The sequence below is a fragment of the Aulonocara stuartgranti genome, assembly GCF_965226115.1.
Source record: "Aulonocara stuartgranti genome assembly, chromosome: 15".
NCBI lineage: Eukaryota > Metazoa > Chordata > Actinopteri > Cichliformes > Cichlidae > Aulonocara > Aulonocara stuartgranti.
In genome coordinates this window covers 15,759,903-15,779,442 of record NC_138951.1, presented here as the reverse complement: position 1 = coordinate 15,779,442, position 19,540 = coordinate 15,759,903, and the positions used below count along the sequence as shown (strand labels likewise).

General features: G+C 39.6%; 1 protein-coding gene across 1 annotated transcript in view; it reads right to left on the bottom strand.

Annotated features, from left to right (window-relative positions):
- rngtt (RNA guanylyltransferase and 5'-phosphatase) overlaps positions 1-19,540 on the bottom strand; it is a 120,809-nt gene that overhangs the window by 74,071 nt on the left and 27,198 nt on the right. The window contains exons 9-10 of the mRNA XM_082505232.1: positions 6,654-6,789; positions 3,414-3,485 (exon numbers count right to left, since the gene is read on the bottom strand). Of these exons, the coding sequence (XP_082361358.1) occupies positions 3,414-3,485; positions 6,654-6,789 (208 nt within the window). The remainder of the gene's footprint in view (positions 1-3,413; positions 3,486-6,653; positions 6,790-19,540) is intronic.

Genomic DNA, 19,540 nt, shown 5'->3' with positions numbered 1-19,540 from the left:
CCGGTTCTGCTGATGCGTCAAGCACCTTCTAAAGCCCTGCCCTCTTCGAGAGCAACTGCGCATCTGATTAAAAGTGTTCTTTTATTTTTTTTGAGCAGTTTATATATACACATTAACTTTTAAACACCAGAGAGCAATATAATGAGAAATAAAGGATAATAGCATGAGGTTGGCAAGGCTAAAAAAATACAGCAAAAACATGAAAGTGTTTGAAATCCTGTTGAAAGCAGATAATTTGGGATAAATTACATTACATATCGGTGACAAAATAAGAGATGTCAAAGCAAGTTTAATGCCAAGCTTCCCTTGGGATATTCGTGACAAAAACAGAGGCTTTCGGGATGTTTTGGACTAAAACTGTTCGGCATCCTGTTTGACAACAGCACTACTTTATAAAAAAGAAAAGGCCCACAACATTTTAAAGCAATATTGGAGCAAGCTATTATTTTAACAGGCAACATCAGTTACTGCTAATACAGTGCATCAGTTAGATTTTAAGGAGGAAGAGTAACACTTTTTCTCGATTTTTTTTCTCTATATATTTTTCTGAGACTAGAAGCAGTCGGATTAATGAGCGAACACTTGATATAAAAAGAAGCAAGTATTCAGGCTTTACATCCACATCTCAACAGATGTGGGCAGATTTGATCTAAACCTTGAACACACACAAAAGCCTACAGTTCCGGAAAATGTATTTCCTGTCATCCACCTCCATCACTGAGAGCCGGGAGTACATTGGGTGTCTAAATTTGTAGACTGGCAGGTCTTAGGCCAGATTTTATGACGACATTCTATCCAAGTGTACGAGAAGAGTCCCTGAAGCATACAGTTCCCGCTCCTTTATGAGTCACTGCAATGCTGTCATGAGCTTTCTTCTCAGACAGAGTTCAAAACCAGGGGGAAAAAATGCATCTAGAGATACAGCAAAGAGTTAAGCATATTGCTGTGTTTAACAAGGGGTTGCAAGGTACTTCATAAGTACTTCTACAACATATTCAGAATTATGACTACTCTTCTTAATATACTGCATAATCCACTTGTATTTAACACGGTAGAACAACATGAATTGGTGGATTAGCATTGTTTGAGTAAGCCACACTCAATAAAGGCAGCCAGGGCTTGTGTTCCCTGCAGAATGGATGTGATTTATGAGCAAATTATAGCACGTGAGGTCAACTGAGAAGGCACGATTATCGAATGGCAGCTTTTACTAGCTAGAGGCCAACACTAACCCAGCTCTGGGTCTTGTGTTAATCTGTGCAACTTGTACTTCATCTTTTCTGCTGTAAGTAACAGTCATTACTGATAAAGATGTAAGGTGTATGTTAATGCAGTATATTTTTTAAGTAACTGCACAAAAGGAGACTGCAGGTTATCAGTCTGCTGATCTGAAAGAAATGATGGAGCAGATTCAATAGCTACAGACTGTACCTGCAGATTAACTTTTCAAGCAGAAGTAAATGGACCTGACGGCTGTAAAACCTGCCCGTGCCTCGACAGATAGCATCTCTGTGGTGAATGCTATAAGCACTCCTTTCTGCTCAACCCGTTTATCAAGTTAAGCCAATTATCTTGTCTACTTGTGCACCGAAAGCAAGATTATTTTAGCAGCATAAAAGATAATGAGGTCAATCAAAGTGTCAGCACATAGGCAGCGATGTCAACTGCAAACCTCCATGCTTTTATTTCAAAATAACAGCTTTCAACAAAAAAATAAATAAATAAATTTAAAAAAATCAGAAAATTGGGGGGCACGTATGTAAATGCTGTTGTCTTGTCTGTTCCCCCACTGTGGGGGAGCTGACAGTGACTGACAAGCTGCAACAACTTTCAAGAAAGACAAAAAATATTTGTAATTATCTACAACAAGTGAAGTAAGAGAACTCCCTAGCCCTAGCTTAGGGTCATTTTCAGAGTGTAACCAGGCACAACTATTTTTCCAATCAAAGTTTTTTTTAAAACGTCAGTAAAACTTTTTACTGACTCCTTAGATGCCCTGAAATTACCCAACAAGGCGAGAGGGCACATTCTTCTCCTTAGACTCAAATCAAAAGCATCCCTCTATTAAGCTGCAACCCAACTTTAAATATAAGCAGGGGGTCACATTAGGTCATGAGCCAGGCTGGTGCTGTGTTCTCTCACTTGCTGCATTTCTACCTTCAATCTCAGAATAAAGCCTCAGTACCAAGGAGCAGCCCACCCCAGGTAATAGAGAAGGCCAGAAAGGATCAATACAGTGCTCTACTGATAGCAGGGTGGGGAGTCATGGGGAGCTGCTAACCTCCACAACATCTCACACAGACGTTCCCCTCGCCACTGGAGCCCTCTATCGAGCCGCTTTCCTGTGTGATCCTCTGATCGATAGAGAAGGGGAGGCGACAGAGAAACATAATAGCGGAGGTAACCCCCTCACCAACTTCATCCCAAGGTATTCATCAAGTTCTTTTTAAAGAAGACAGCAGAGGGCTCCTAAGGGTAAACATGCAGGCTCGTTTGTATCTGTGACTATCTGCATGCCATTAGCAATATGCAGACATGTTAAAGGGATAAATTAAATTTAGAGTTCGAAAGAGTGCAAGTAGTTACCAGCCTCGCAGTGTTGTTCCCGGGCAGTTCACGAAAAAGGTCATAATAATTTAACAGGAGAAACATGCTGTTAGACATATAAAAGAACACACAGACGCACCAGGCACTTACTGCCACACTGAAGCAAATAATGGACTGCTCATCAGGTCAATCCTGCACAATGCATCGTACTGACAATGTTAAAGGTTAATATTTAATAACATTTGTCTAAGTGGTTATCAAAAACAGGTCAGTGTAGCTGGCAAAACCAATTTCAACTGAAAGTACAAGAGAAAAAAAAAAAATCACAAGGAAAAAACTTTGCTAATTAATATTCAATTATGGGTCAAAAGCAGTTCAGCCCCAGCTTTGTTGTTAAGGTCAGGCTTTAGTCATGACATGTTGCAGGGTCAAACGGAGCCACGCTTTCCCTTTAGCATGCAGAATGATGAAGCTCTGTCATCTCTATGCAAATACTGCAAAGCCTGGATCAACACTGCTCTGCTGCCTGCTGCATTATAGCACTGAAGGAACTCAACCACGAGTTTGAATTTTCAGGTATAAGGGATAAGCAAATCCTAAACCATGTCAGTGCTTCTTCACGTAATACAGTCCCCCGTTTGGATTATATACAGCCTGCTACCGACTAAGACCACAAAATAAGAAACCCTTTTTGCTGAACCTTAAATAAAGAGTAAAAAAAGCAGAGGGCAGAAGCAGCTGCAGGCGGACTGCAGCATTAATAGAATGCATACAATGTCCTTTTAGTTGATTCTACCTGACATCTTGACCTGGCACTTCTTCCGCAATAAAAACCATAAGAAAAGACGATACCTTCTCATACTCACATTGAATTTGATGATGTCATATATCAAATAGCGAGGCACGGGGTGACCGTTCACCTTGTCGATGATCATCTCCTGCAAGGAGTAAGACAAAGATTCGGTCAAGGGGGATGGACAAACGACAAAGGAAAGGGGAGAAGATGCAGAAAGTGGATAGAAAGTAAATGTTCTGAATTACGTGAGGTCTTAACATTACAGCATAATAAAAGAGGTTCCTGTTTGAAACCTGCTATGTAGAAAGTGTGGGAACTCTCTAGAGGATGTATGTTGAGAGAGGAAGATGCCTGTGGCGGTGCAAAAAGATAGCAAGCCAGGTGTGTGGTGTGTAAGTACGTGCACAAGGGTGTGTCTGTGTGGTCAAGGAGGACATGAAGCAGAAATAGCACTGCACATTTATTATGCAAGGCTGTCAGGTCGAGGTCAGGTGCAGTCATGACGGTTGACACTCATAAGAAACACGTGATTAGTTTTAAAAGATGTGCACAACAGTAACAGTGAAGATGACGTGGAAGTGGAACGTTTTACACTTTAGCTGATAAATATTTGAGACTGACTCACTATGTATAGAGAACTATATTTATCCCCTCGCCCCTCATAAAATATAGAGGCACCTAACTGTGTTCTAGTGATGTACCTGACAGATAAACGAGTAACAGGTAAGACATCACTCAAGGACACACAAATAAGCAAAATGAGTATTTTGGAGGCCGAAAGGCTCATATCAACAATACCAACAGTATGAAGTATGAAGCTTCTGTTACCGAGATCAGAAACTAACCTTTACTAGCTTCTTTTTTTCGTTGTTTTTGGGGGGGGGGGGGGTCCTATAGCTATTCTTAGGGATGGGTACCGGTGTCCGGTGCCATAAACGGTAGTTTATCAAATCCGATGAAACACCTGGCGACGCATAGCGTTTTTTTTAAAAGCCCAGAAATGCGCCGTATTTGATAGCTTGCTGCGAGACCTCACACCGAGCACATCTACTGCGGGTGGGTTGCCTGTTATGCAACATCCCCCAAAAACACGAAGAGGAGAGTCCTGGCCCCTAGCCCTGCCAGTGTAGCAGAAATGATGACGGATGATGATGCAGCAGCAGCCGTTCTTCTCTGCGTGAGTAGCTAAATGTTGTTCGTGTGTAATTACGTTGAGTAGGCTAACCACGTTATTACATTAATGCATGTAAGGTGAACTAGCAAACATCATCATAGCTACATGCGGCTGTCTTCTTGTTTGATGGCAGATACTCCCTTCACCCTGGCCAAAAAGGCTAAAATGACCAAAGAAAAAGTGGAAAACAGTTAAACATGAGAGGTTTTTGGACAAAGTTTGTGTTTTTTCCATTGTTTAAGCACTGCTTCCAGCCAAGAATCATACCATATATGCCCCATAGCTGCAGAAAAGGCTAACATTGTTATCTTTTTACAAAAAACAGCTGAGCATGAGAGGTTTTTGGACCAATTTTGTGTTCTCTATTCTTTAAGCACCGGTTTGAGCACCGTTTGAGCACCGGCACCGTTTCAAAAGTACCGATTTGGCACCGGTATCGGATAAAACCTAAACGATACCCATCCCTAGCTATTCTGAAACCAATCAACTACTCCAATGACTGTAGGAGGAACATTTTCTTATTTTTTCTTCTTCTACTGGTTCAAACATGACTGGTCAGTAGAGCCTGGACATCTACCATCCTTTGGTAACTTGATGGATATTCACTTCCAACCCTGCTGGCAGTAAAAGCGGTCTATGTGATGAGCTGAGCGAATTGCCCATTACTGGTATTTTACAAACGTGAGTGTTATTCTTGTCGCTTTATTGGCAAAAAGTGAGTATGTCAAAACATTTCTTTTAACATTTATTTGACTTAAAAGAACCCAAAGGCAACAATTTCTTTACATTTCAACATTTAACAGCAGCCTTCAGTGCAATGGAAAATTGTTATAGACCTGTCATCTACCAGCCACTTTCCCAAGATGAGAAACTTCTGCTTGAGTACCTGCATCCTAATGACTACTTGAAGTGTGTTACAATAAAAATTCCCCCTGCTGGCTGACGTAATTTTACTTCACATCTCACAGGGCAAAGGACCAGACAACACAACTAAATTTCCACAGCTAGATTGGTGGAGAGGAGAAAAGGTGTGAATGCAAGGCATGCACAGCTCTGAAGGAGGATTTGGAGAGGAGAAATGATGTAATTCCAGGAGGCTGCTGCCATCATTATGGATCTGGTGCACTGAACCATGGCGCAGACAGACAGCAGCGGATGAATACATTAATGTGACCAAAGGAAACTGCCAGGAATTCAATCTACACTGTGCATTCATCCAAAATTGGAACCCAAGTTGATGTAAAGCTCATTAAAACTGTAACACAAAACAGCATGTAAAGACAAAGACCAGAGGCTCTGGGCTAAAGATGAAGAATATCAGACAACACGGCTGGGTTCTAAAGGGATCCTCATAAACTAAAAAATACAGCCTCTATCAGCTAAGAGCCAGAAGCATCAACAGATTAATAAACACGAGTCAAAACAAACCTTGCAGCAATCTAAACACACGGCCACACAGCTTCTTCAAAGGAACACTTAACACGCTGCAATTAGACATCCTGCCTGAGTGAGGAACTTAAATTCACCACATCAATCAGAAACTGTTAAGCTAAGAGGAAGCGCAAACTCTCAAAACTTTGACGAAGCAAAGCCAGGAGCAACACATAAAGAATGAAAGGCAACTTATTTGTAATCTTCAGTATTTGAAAGACAAAAACAAAGTCTGGCTGGCTTTATAATCACTGATGACATGAACGTGCAAGCAGTTTCCTATGTTTTCATGATGACTCATACATGTGCACCTGCTGCAGTGGTGCAGCTTGGACCTGCGTGACACACGCTGCACAGACACGCCAGTGGAAGTCAGAGCCTGGCATTACAGTGGAAGGATAAGTCACCGACCCCTGCTGAGCACACAGCAGAGCCACCGACCCCTGCTGAGCACACAGCAGAGCGCAACAACAAAAACACAACGCAGAACAAAGACTGAAAACTGAAACATTTCATTAGTGCTTTCCCCAGGATGTGTGCAATTGGAGTCTGCTGTTTCAAACTGAAACGTGCTCACCTTTCGCACCAGGTTTGACAGCTGGTGTCAATTAGCCTTTTCTAATTTCGTAAAAAGACTACGCAGCAGGAGCAGGATGACAGCAAATTTGGAATTGGAGATGACGCTGGACAAGAAGCATAACTTACCCCATCCAACAGAGTATTTGATAGGTGGACACGTGGCTCTTTCCGGAAAGGAAACTCTAGATTTGATATGTGGAAGACGGCGTTGTCTCTGTCGATCATGTACACCTCGTTTTTTCCATTGATGAGCATCATGTACCTGTGGAAAAACAGGATGCATCATTAGCTAGTTGTAAGTACAAGTTAACAAGTTTTATTTGTGTTAATCGCTGTGATAGCAATGATTATAAGAAGAACCACTGAAACCCCAAACTCAAGTAGTTATAAAGAATATATTGGAAACTGTAACGCTGTCATAAATTCAATAAAATCCTGGCAATAAATCCTACATTTTTTTATATGCTATGAATCAAAAACACTGTTGGGGACTACTTGGTTGGGATCTTCATAAATGAAGCTAATCCTCATCAGAACTACAAGTGGGAGCTTTGATTAGATTAGATTTCATTAGCAGTGATTAAACAGCCTCCCAGCCGTCACAAATGTCTAAATTAAATATTACAAAATCCTGGCTGGTGCACAAATTATGCGATATCAGTTGTTTTCTAACTATGGTATGTTTTCTGTATGTGTTAAAAAAGCCCAACTAGGGATGGTCATCACAAACTAGCTTAAGTTTAGTACTGTGTAGCTTTTATCTTTTAACATATCCATACATCCATAAATCCGTACATCTCCAACATACCCCCCCCCAAAAAAAACGTTATATTTATACGTGTCTCCCATCAATTTTAACCCAAGCAGTTGAATGATTTTTTTTTTTTTTTTTTTTTTTTTTTTTTAAGAATAATGATTTCCTTGTTTCCATTATACAAAAGGGGGGATTTAAATTGCAACAAAGACAACAGCTTCAACCCCAAAAAAGCAAAGCACTGGCCTCACCTATTGGCTGAATCTTTACTACTAAAATGGTAAAGAGTGTGTGTGTGTGTGTGTGTGTGTGTGTGTGTGTGTGTGTGTGTGTGTGTGTGTGTGTGTGTGTGTGTGTGTGTGTGTGTGTGTGTGTGTGTGTTCGACCCTGTCGATCAAGAGCTCCTTCACAACACATTCACTGAACAGGAACAGAATAGATTAGAAAAACAGCATCTCAGCATAACTGTTTCAAAATGTACATGTTTTCCATTTCACTCAAAGTATGTTTAATTGTTTCTTTGGGGTAAACTATTATAGCCTTTGTGCCACTTTATTAAAATGTTTTGTATTGCTTGTTTTCATGTAATTTCTCCAGACAAGCAAAGAGGCCTATAATTTTCTTTCATTAGCTTATTTGGATGATTAAGTATGGTAATAATAATAATACTTTAAAGCTTAATTGTTGTAGGCAAAGAGAAACAACACAGAGTCTGTGTATGCCTCCAATGTGCAAATGAGCTGTGTTCAATTGAAAAAGCAAAACAAAAACAAACAAAGAAAAAAAACCATAGGTAAAGGTGCAAGAGCTTTTAATCGTGTCTGAAAAAGGAAAGATCACCAAACAGATGCTTAATTACCAAAGCACCCATTTTTCCTTTTATCTAGCTGCAGTTAACGAGAACTGCAAACTAAAAGCTGTGATCAGTGTGGCTGAAACTGAACAGACACATAAAAGCTTGCTTATTTTACTTCTAAAAAGAATAAAAGGTGGCTGATACTACAACTTGTTTTCTTTTTACAAAAAGCATCTTAATAAAATTTTTACTCGATGGTAAACCAATTATTTTTCTTATTACAGAAGTCCCTTAGCATCTTCCACTAGCACAAAAACACTTTGTTAGCACAGAGTAATAACCTATCTTCAAACTGCATACATCACCAGTGGCCCATGCTCAGCTAATCCACAGCACGCCTTTGCAGGTGAGATAAAGAGGCACAAAACAACATTTCTACAGTCTGTTTTCCTCAAGCTAAACTTTTGCAGCAATAAAGCAACGTAACATACCTTGTGTGATTTCATGCTGTTGTCTCTACAGTATATATTTATTACTGTTACCATTTTAAAGGTTTTTTGTTTTGTTTTGTTCAAAGAAAACCAACATGGTCAGTCTGGGGTCACACATTGTTTGTGTTATTGGATTAAATGGTATTACACTGCAAGGGATTCGCTGGTATTTTGTCCATCATAATCTTTATTTTTTCTGCTTTGGGATTCTTCAAAAGTAATATTAAGTAAAAGCAAAACAGAAAGTGAAAAGACAATCCACTAGGGCTGAACGATTATGGAAAATAATCTAATTGCGATTTTTTGCCCCAATATTGCGATTGCGATGCGATATGCGATTATTTTTTAAGGTATTTGTCTTCTGTATTATTAAACAAAGACAAGCAATACATCATATAGTATGGCCAATACTATATTACATTAATTTTAAACTGTTCTTTCCCGGAAGACAGACCTCTGTTATGATGACATGAGGTGATGCATGAATTGATGACTGACATTTTTATTTAACTTCTTCAATCACAACAGTATATTTGAACATACACAATAGTTTATTTTTAGCTTACAAACATCTGAGCATAAAGTGCTGACAAGGAACCCTGGTGTAAACATTAAAATGAAAGTCAGTACAATGTGCAGATTGCAGAAATATACATAAAAAAAATCAGTGGCTTTACCACACTCAGTTTTTCGACATCTGTGAACTACTAGACAGTCATTCAATTAAAAAATAATATTAAATAAATAAAACTAATAAATAAAAAATACACACATCTTACTGATCTCTGCAGTCAGTAACATTACACATAAAGTGCAAACATAATAGCAATTGTATAAACACACACACAAACACGCCTTTAAAGTTTAAAGGCGTGAAATTGGACGGTCTAGCCTTCTGATTAGCGTCACCGCTGTCTCGGTGGAGTCTAATAAACTCGGCCGTCTGCTTCTTGCTATCTAAAATATAACCAGACACTGGTGTAAATTCTCGACTGTCTCATACTTCTGTTTAATAAGTTTTCTGTTTGACGTTTAGTCAGCTGTGTGAAAACCAAGGAGGAACCCACCCGGGGGATTAATAAAGTTTTATTTTATCTAATCTAATAACTTTAATCTCAGCCAAACCGATTTACTCACGAACAAACAAAACACTGAAAAAAGCCCAACAATAACATTTTTAGGTTGTCTAAGCGACTTATATATTACGTTTAACCCGAGCAGCGAAACTCCGCGGTGATCTGAAAATGATGTGCCGGGAGTTGTGCCGTTCTCGGCCGCATCAGTAACCCTCGAGCTCCCGGCTAGCTGTCGAGCTGGTGGGTAGCAGACGCCTCTGAAAACGTCGAAGCACTTTTGCAAATATGGGATATCTTGATAAACCGAGCAGATATTTGATGTTTACACAACTACTTTCTCGCCTGAAAATATGTTAAAAGTTTATTTTGTGACCCAGAAAGATTAGTATGAGTAATTTTAAAACTTAGTAGCGGCCGCCATTGCTGGAAACTGGAGTTTGGCTGGGCCGCGCTATGAATTCTGGGATATGGTAGTAATTTGGACAGCCTTCGGCGCGTCGCTGTGACGTAATCGGTCTACAAATGCGGCCTCAGGAGGATGCAGCCCATGAATTGTATAATATAATCGCAGTATAATCGCAGCCTTTGCGGTTAGAAAATTGCACTTGATCATGTCGCGATATTATCGCAAATGCGATATATCGTTCAGCCCTACAATCCACTGCTGGAAAATTACTTTTCCACCCTTGAGTAGGCCAATCTGGGAGATTCAAAACTTGAGAGCAGCGACTGTTGGACTGTTAAAAGCTGTTAAAACAGGCCAGCTTTCAAACATGGGTCATGATATGAGCATGTGGCTGGTATTAGTTTGACTCATAAGGTGTGCCGCACTGCCAGCGCATGAAGGATAAGACCCCTTTTAGATTTTTATCACCCTTATTTCTCCATCTGCACCACTACAAGGATGGGGTGGGGGTATCTTTGAATAACCAAAGTAAACACTACAGGTGAGCTGAGATGTTCTTCTCTCAGGCATTTTCTTTAGAGGCGTGGGGCTTACAAATTAACTGGATATGGGTTCCCACCACATGCATGTTAATCTATTATTTTGTAGACACCCCATCTGGAAAATAAGTCATCCAAATTATTTGGAACCCAGTTATAATTTAAGGATCCATCCTTCTGCTGGTGCTGTCTAATTTAGAAAAACTGACCTAATGTATTTCATTTAATGAGATGTTTTCTTCTTATTGGGGCTAAATTGAACTGTGCCAGATGAATTTTGTGCATCGGGCCAGGTTGCTTTATCATCTTTTCATTAAGATACATAAAACTGAGGTCGAACAATATTCGAAAATACTGAGCCTTGAGCCGTTCCTCATTTCTTTTCATTTTAAAAGGAAAATGAGAAACAGGTGCAAGGATCTATCAAAATGTGCAGCAAATAAGGCAAAAACTTTTTTTCGAACAATTCTAACAAGCTTGAAAGTCAATATGAAAGTATGACTATCTTATATAAGTATATAAGCTTTCTTATATACTTTTTTAAGCAGTGTTCAGGAATAGTTCTTCATGCATTTAACACTCTTCTTTGGATGATGGCTGTTTGTTCTCTGTCAAAATGATTTTAACAATGTTGAGGTCTGGGCTCTGAGGAGGCCAATCCATGACTCGACTTAACTCAGTTTTTAGGGTTTTCTATTAGATAGTAGCACCTTTACCAGGACACACTACACCCACTGTCAGAATATGCCAAGTTTTCAGCTAATACATACACTTCTTTTACTGTCAAACTCCATTACCTTTGATAGTTTTCAATTATTTGAATACAAAATGCTAACAAATGATGTGTTTTGGGGTGCTAGTTTTAAAGATATTATACATATTACAATATTATATAGATATAAAATACATACATTTCAGTACCAAATAATACCTGAAGAATACCCAGAGAGGCACAGTTGTGTTTGCTGCTTTATCAATAAACACAATGAGCTGGCAAATAATTAAAAGCAGTTTCGAAACAGGGACATTAAACAGACTTAAATCCTTGATCTTCCCTTCTGTTGGTTCCCCAAAAATGAGCTAAAAAAAGATGGGCCACACCCAAAAACACAGACACCATTGTTGCCTTTGTGTTTCCTCCAGAACAGTCTCCAAGTATAACAGCAGGTGTGAGCATTCAGCATTGTTTTTACCCAACTGCTTTGATTAGATTTTCCATGTCAAATAGATCTTTATTAGGCTCTCTTTGTTGTCTTTTTTTTTTTTACTTAAAGAACAATATGTACAGAATGACAAAACCCAGAAACTCAACCATAGTTGACAAGTCCCATTAATGTCACTCAACTTATTTTTGTTGTTTAACTTAACATCCATCCATATGCGTGACATTATTCTGTTTAATGGTTGATTAGTTAAGAGTCAAGTAGGCTTGTCTTTGTTAATTCCACTGAGAGAGAGAATCTGGTGGCTTCATTACACACCTCTTATGAACTCAATTACACTCTGCAGTCTGCTGGCTGCTCTTTAAAACAAAATACCAAGTGCTGAATAAAGCAGAACTAATATGTCGTAATGAGCAACTAAAGCCCTGCTGCATTTGGAAAGGTTAAGTATCCTAATCAATGCGAGTAAAAACTGCAGCAAATTATCTTGAATTTCAAACCAGAAGAAAATTGGTAGAAGACTTTCATGTGATACCAACTTACAGCTAGTACACACACTGAAGGGATTTACGCATTGTCGGAAAGCCAATTTGGATGACAGAGATGAATTTGAGATTAATGACTTCCCAAAGGACAAAGACACAAATTTCTCATACCTGCTGTGACTCTCCACGATTATAAACAACAGGATTAGACCTAATAAATATGCCACCAACACCAGCTGGTTCAAATAGGGAAACTTGTCAAGATGCCAAGAGTGAGGGTGTGTGGAAGTTTACACCAGCAACAGTGATGTGCGTTACACAAGTAATGTGCCAATGCCATTTACCCTGCTGACTCTCAAAGGAGATGTCTGGCCCAGGACCTCCAACACGGACCGCACCAAAGTATATCTGGTGAAATATAATGATATATGAGCGTCTTTATGTATGGTCTTGTTTTATTTTGGTCATCAGCCAATGTACTAGTTAATAATTCCCTAGCTAGCCTTAGCCCCTCTCATCCCTAAAGCCTTAATCTTCATTGCAGACATGGATACACACACAGACATCTGGGGAGCTGCTAGCCAAATAGTCATTCTGGTCATATTTATTTAAAATCTGCTTAAAGTCCAGCAGCTGGGGCACATCTGTAATAGATTAGATTAGATAGAACTTTATTAATCCCTCGGGTGGGTTCCTCTGGGAAATTCGATTTCCAAAAAAGCACAGCACCGACAGAAGTTACAGAATATTATTTTTTTTATATATATATATATATATATATATATATATATATATATATATATATATATATATATATATATACATATATATATACACACACACACACACACACAGACAATATAAATAAAATATACGAAGGGGATAAATAGCATAAATAGGAATAAAAATAAAAATACAAGTGAATTGCACATTTCAAGTATTGAGTCTATTGCACCGTTGACTATTTACAAAAGTATTGCACAAAAGGTATTGCACAGTGAGGTGAAGAGGCACTACAGCTTAGTTGTTCCCCCCTCCTTTGTCCTCCTGTCTCCCCTCCCTCTCCCCTCCAGGGAGGAGTTAAACAGTCTGATGGCGTGTGGGACAAAGGAGTTTTTAAGTCTGTTAGTTCTTGTCTTTGGGAGAAGCAACCTGTCACTGAACAGACTCTTCTGGTTGTTTATGGCCGTGTGCAGAGGATGTCTGGCATTGTCCATAATGTCCATCAGTTTCTTGCGCAGAGATGTATTATAATGCAAGATGACTGCCCCTCCCTGAACCTGGTTCTATTGGAGTTTTATTCCTGTTAAAAGGGGGTTCGTCCTTCCCACTGTCGCGAAATACTTGCTCACAGGGGGTGTTGTCTGATTGTTGGGGTTTTATTGTATTACTGTAGGGTCTTTAGCTTACAATTTAAAGTGCCTTGAGGTGACTGTTGCTGTGATTTGGTGCCAGATAAGTAAAATTGGATTCAATCAATTTAATTGTCAGATGAATCCCTGAAGTATGTCTTAAAAGCAGGTTGACAGGAAACACGTGGAGACCATAGGTATCATTCAGCTGCCTCTCCACTCTTGGGGTCAGATGGACTTCACAGTCACCATACTGGGCCACAGTATGGTGAAGCAGTGGATGGTCTGATATCCTCGTGTCGGTGTTGTTCCCACATCATCACAATAAATGTTGTTCCAGGTTCAACATTGTAAGTGACCTATCACATTGTTGTGACATTCCCCTTTTGTGCCTTTGAAAAATACCGCCTTTAAAAAAATCGACTTCACTTGCGAGAAGAGAAACTGCTTCTGTCCGCCGATCTAGGAACTTGAATTCTTTGCATTTCAGGATGCTTTCCTTTAACAGTAAGCATTATAAATATTGTCCTTACAGAGGCGGTTTCTCTTCTCGCAAGTGAAGTCGATTTTTTCAAGGCGTTTGTTTGGGGGGGTTTTTGAGGTCACGGATGACGTCAGCAGAAGGTGGTTGGTCACTTGCAATGTTGAAACTGGAACAACATTATTTATGATGACGAGGGAACAACACTAACACGAGGATATCAGATCGTCCGTGAAGCAGTAGCCCTCATGCTCCCGAGGTCTGATGTAAATAGTAGTGCCACTCTAAGCACTCAAAGTACTTAGACAGTGTAAATACCTGAGTTGAAGGAAAGTGGATTTTTTTTTTAGTAGGTTCTTGAAGGCATTTTATCTCTCATATAAGAGGCGTCCATATCCACTTTCAAGACCCTAAAAAGAAGTGCAGTTGCCTTCAACTAAAGTGCTTAAGACTACCATGACCTGCATAACTGACAACCTGCCCAGACACACTAACCAGAACTACCTGCAGCTGAAGCTCTGGTTCACGTGACTCTGCGCAAAGTTTTCTAAGGGTGTAGAGCAGAATGTCGACTACCATTGTTTACTCCCATCCAAGAAGGTGGAGCTGACTTCTGACTGCAGGAGTCCCTGAGGGGTCATTATGATTATTTGTCACAATATGAGCCCACTCATATTTCCAGAAGACCACTTTTTACATGACAAGATAATCTTTCAACAAAGCGTGGGTTCCCTATTGCGCAGACACCTGCGTCTCATTAAATACATTAAATTATTATCCATGACATGATAGAAACAAGTAAAAAATAATCCTTTTCAAATATTGTAGAGAACCAGGATTTTATTAAAATAAATCAAATGGTTTCTAATGCACAGACAGGACACTTTCTGTCCTGTTTGTGGCACATTAGTATATGTGACCGTTGTTTTTCTTGTGACATTACCAATAAGTTTGATGTGTCACATGGCCCTCTTCCTATTGAAAAAACAAAAGTTGTATCCAAGATGGCCGACTTCTAAATGGCCACCATGGTCACCACCCATCTTGAGGAGTTTGCCCCATCACATATACTAATGTGCCACAAACAGGACTTTAATATCACCAACCATTCCCATGTTATTACGGTGTATCCATATAAATGGCCCACCCTGTACAACTTATGGAATACGCTGGTCAAGAAAAGTGGCCGTCATAAGATGGTGTTATGTGTAGAGTATGACCACACACACACACACACACACACACACACACACACACACACACCTCCCTGACAGGAGAAAGCGTAAAAACACACTAATCCTGAGATATAAAGCAGGTGGAGACACGTCCTGTGGATACTGCAGGGGGATGGAAAAAAGAAAAGAAATGTTGGTGGAGAAGGGGAAAAAAAAAAATGGTGAGTGGGCCAGCACTTACATTTTTTGGGTGGGAGAGGATTGACTCCATCCTCAGTGGAGCTGAGGATGGAGCAGGGTAAGAAAGGGAACAGGAAATGCCTGTGTTGCCTAGTTTAGGCAAAATGATAACTCCTGCAGATAGAAAGATATACTTGTGTGCAGGGCTAATATCTTTTATCTCAGAAAAGGAACAATGGCTAAAAAGATCAAACAGAAACGCTGAGTGTCACAACAGAGAAGATCTGTCAACCAGTGGGGACACAACAGGTCTGCACAGAGCAGAAGACGTTCCCCCGCTGTCTAATTAGCCAACTAGCCACGGCTGTCAAGTACGTTCAGAGGAAAGTAGAGACCATTAGTTCTGTGTAACTCCCAGTGGTCCTCCTCCTCATCACAGTCACACCTTCATACCAATACCATTCCTCCCCTCCTTCCTTCTATTAAATTATGTTGACAGCAGATACTTTATTCTGTTCTTATGGACAACAGGAAATTGTGAAATATAATATGCTCATTTATTCAGACAAGTGGATGCTTCTGCCCACCTCCTCCTCGGCTCTCTGGGTGCTTCGCATGTTATGCGCATTCCCGAGCCACATCCCCCAAACTCTTTGGCCCTAATGAGGCACAGACGGTCATTGTATCGGCTCTGCAAGTCTACAAGGCATGACTGACAGCAGCTGATTTCCAGAGGAGGGTTTAGATCAGATCCAACAGCTTTGCACATCATTAGTGATGCGTCAAGGGGCTGCTCAAGGGACGGTGCTTTCTTTTTCCCCCCATAGGGAGGGCGGGGTGATTTCTCATTTTAGACGGAAGCGCAAAAAAAGAAAAAGTGGGCAAAACAAATGGATGTACATATTGTATTTGTTTGCTTGATGCAGTACTCATGTGACTCAAAATACTATTTAAATACTTACAAATTTAAGCTTTTATAAAGAGGCTTACATATGCAGCCAAAGGCAACTAATCCTTTATTGTTGCCCACTACTTGGGCAAGGATTAAGGAACCCAGTACTATGGGTTCAAAAACTACACACACTATAATTGTATAGACAATGTTAACTGTGCTCAATTTTGACAGGTTTTTTTTGACTGGTTAAACATTTTTTGGGGATGCATTTAATTGACTAGGAGACTAGTGAATTAAATGTGAGGAGCAGCCCTAATTTAAAGCTTACTGAACACCAGTAAGAATAAATTCCTGTAATGTAAACAACAAGTTCCCTGTTGAAACAAAATTTCAATAACTTACAAGACAGAATTTTGGTGCAGTCTATTATCATCATTAGCATCACAGACACTAGGCTAGTACACGCCCTTGCTACAGTGTTGTTTGGCCTGTTTTTGCTGTTGGTTATGAAATGAAGGGTGTAGAAACGAAAGAGTAAAATCAGCTAATTGACCGGTAGTTGTAGAACACATGATGACCTTATTATATATCATGTAAAAGTCAGCTTCTGTTAATATAAATGAGATGTTTCTGTGAAATTAAAACGATACAATGCAGCTTGCTGTGCTGTCCACAAAAGGCAAAAAACCACAACAAACAAAGACCCCACCCCCAATTTTAGCCATTTGTGAGGTGGTTGCCTGGAAATCTGATGGCACCTTAATACCTAATACATTACTGAAGTTTTGTGGATATCAATCTGATTTAAATACTCTGATATAGATAATAATTTTCACATTTTAATCCCATTTGGCAGCTGAACTCTTGACTGTGTGGGCCCCACAGGAGGCACACAGATACACACACTTAAAGATTTTGTGTGTTATAGTAAGAAATAAGAAATTAACTAAATAACAAACAGAAACTATAAAACACAAACACACATATGCATTTGTAATTATTTATTAAGCATACTGAATTAATGAATAAATGTTTTATCTTTGTGTTATTTTATTTTGTTATATAAAACACTGGCAGTCTTACGGAGAAAACCAAAGAGCCAAAAAAAAAAAATGGGAAAGATGGCACTGAAGTCTTTTTCACTGACATTATTTCATCTGGGATGTAAAAGAAAAACACTGGATTGGTGTCCTCTCTTTAAATAAATCACTGGAGTGGTAATCAGGGATGAAACAGGACTTTAAAGAGACAATTAAAAAAGTCCAAAACTTTCTCAAGTCCAGTTTCTTTGAGTCCAAATTGAGCAACATTGTTTGTTTAAATGCCTAAGAACATAACTGGCTCTCTCCCTTCTCTTTGCCCTTCATCTCTGGGGCACAAACCAATCTAGCCCTGACAGAAGGCTGTATAAGAAGAGGTGAAAAAACCCCAACTCACTTTATGTCTCCCCTCTTGGCAAATCCACTAATTTTGCTGTCTTTCCAAAGCCCATTAGAAGCCACCTCCCTTGGCAGATTGCAGGCAAGTGACAAGTTTGTTTTTTGTCTTGTTTTTTTCCCCCTCACTGTATGACTGGTTGCATCGAGAAAAGCTATATAATATTTTTAGGTGAGTGGGGAAGCGTCAGTACTTTGTCACCGTCACGCATGTTATCATGGTACTGAGTGAGGTAGTTTAACTGTCACAGATGTTGATGCGTTGCCCTGTAGTCATGAGAAGAGACTGCCAGAAACACCGATTTGATCCTGACAGCAACTCTGTTAGACCATTACAGGCTGCTGAAAATTAACATTCTTCCTCACTTAACCTTTTCCTGTAAAAAAAATTTATACTTGCATGTGATATTTAAAAAAAAAAGAAATTACTCATTTAAAAGTAAAAATTGCTTTCATTAGAATTGGAAACTTTTTTTATCCTCACCAGGGTAACAAAGGGATTAAGAATATGTAAAACTAAAGTGAGGACCCCTAGCAATATGCAAAGAGAAAAATCTTTCACGGCCACCTTGGAGAGACAAATTTCCTATTAAAAGTCCATTTCAGGCCTTAAAAATGCCACTGGAAAGAAAGTGGGACATTTAATAAGAAATGCTCTGCACATTTCATGTAATCCATCAAGAGAATGACAATTTAAGATCACGCCCTACCACTGCCATCTTAATGAAAACCCACCAACTCGACAATCTTCCATCATCTTAGACTGCAAGTCCTGCTGTTGCTTATGTATACTTTTTTTTATCCTTTGAGAAATTTTAGAATTAGACCCCAGCAGCACATCGAACAAATGACCACAAATCTATTGGTGTTAGTTTTGAGAAGGGCAAACCTTCGCCCCTGGCAGAAACATCTGGAATTCAACATGTAGGGCAGACCTTCCCAAAGTGTGGGGCCCGGCCCCTAGGGGGGGCGCAGAGCCATTGAAAAGGGAAAAAAGCAAAAACAACGCTTGGACACTGCTAGCGTAATGGACTGGTGTTTGATGGGGCTCCCACACACACGCAAAGCATGAGATGAAGCATAGCTGAATATGTTTCCAAACTAGGGCTGTTCGATATATAACGATATATATCGGATGAAGATATAAAAACATCTATCGTTTCATTTTACGCTATCGTTTGTTTCGTGGTGTCACAAAATAAACTGTTTACGGCAATATTTTTTCATTGTTTTGATGGTCACTGTAGTGGCTATATTAATTTCTTAAAGTTCTCTCTTTCTCTTATATTTAATATAACCACACTACGGACGGACAAGTACCTGTTTGTATGCGTTGTCGTTAACAACAATGACGGTAAAACCAACGCGTGTCCGCTTGTTTATTTTCCACATAAACCTTTCACAATAAAAGCTGAATCACGTGAAAGAGTATGCAGTGTTTACGGATGAGAATTTAAAAAGAGCCGCCAGGTGCTAAGAAATAAACCTTAGACTCAAACGTTAGAACAGGCTTTTCCCCGCAGCACGCCGTGTAATAAACACTCACACAAAAAAAAAACCAAAAAAAAAAACGGCGGCTGTTACAACTTGTGTCTAAAAATGTGTAGTTTCATGCATCGGTTAAAACACTGGACTCCAGGTATACGGCGCCCAGCTGGAAACACTTCAGGCAAGTTGAGCTGCCCGAGATTCACAGAATTTACAGAAAATGTTACATTTTTGTGATTTATATCGTTATCGGGACGATAGAGGTCTTATATCGGTATATGAGATTTTGGTCATAT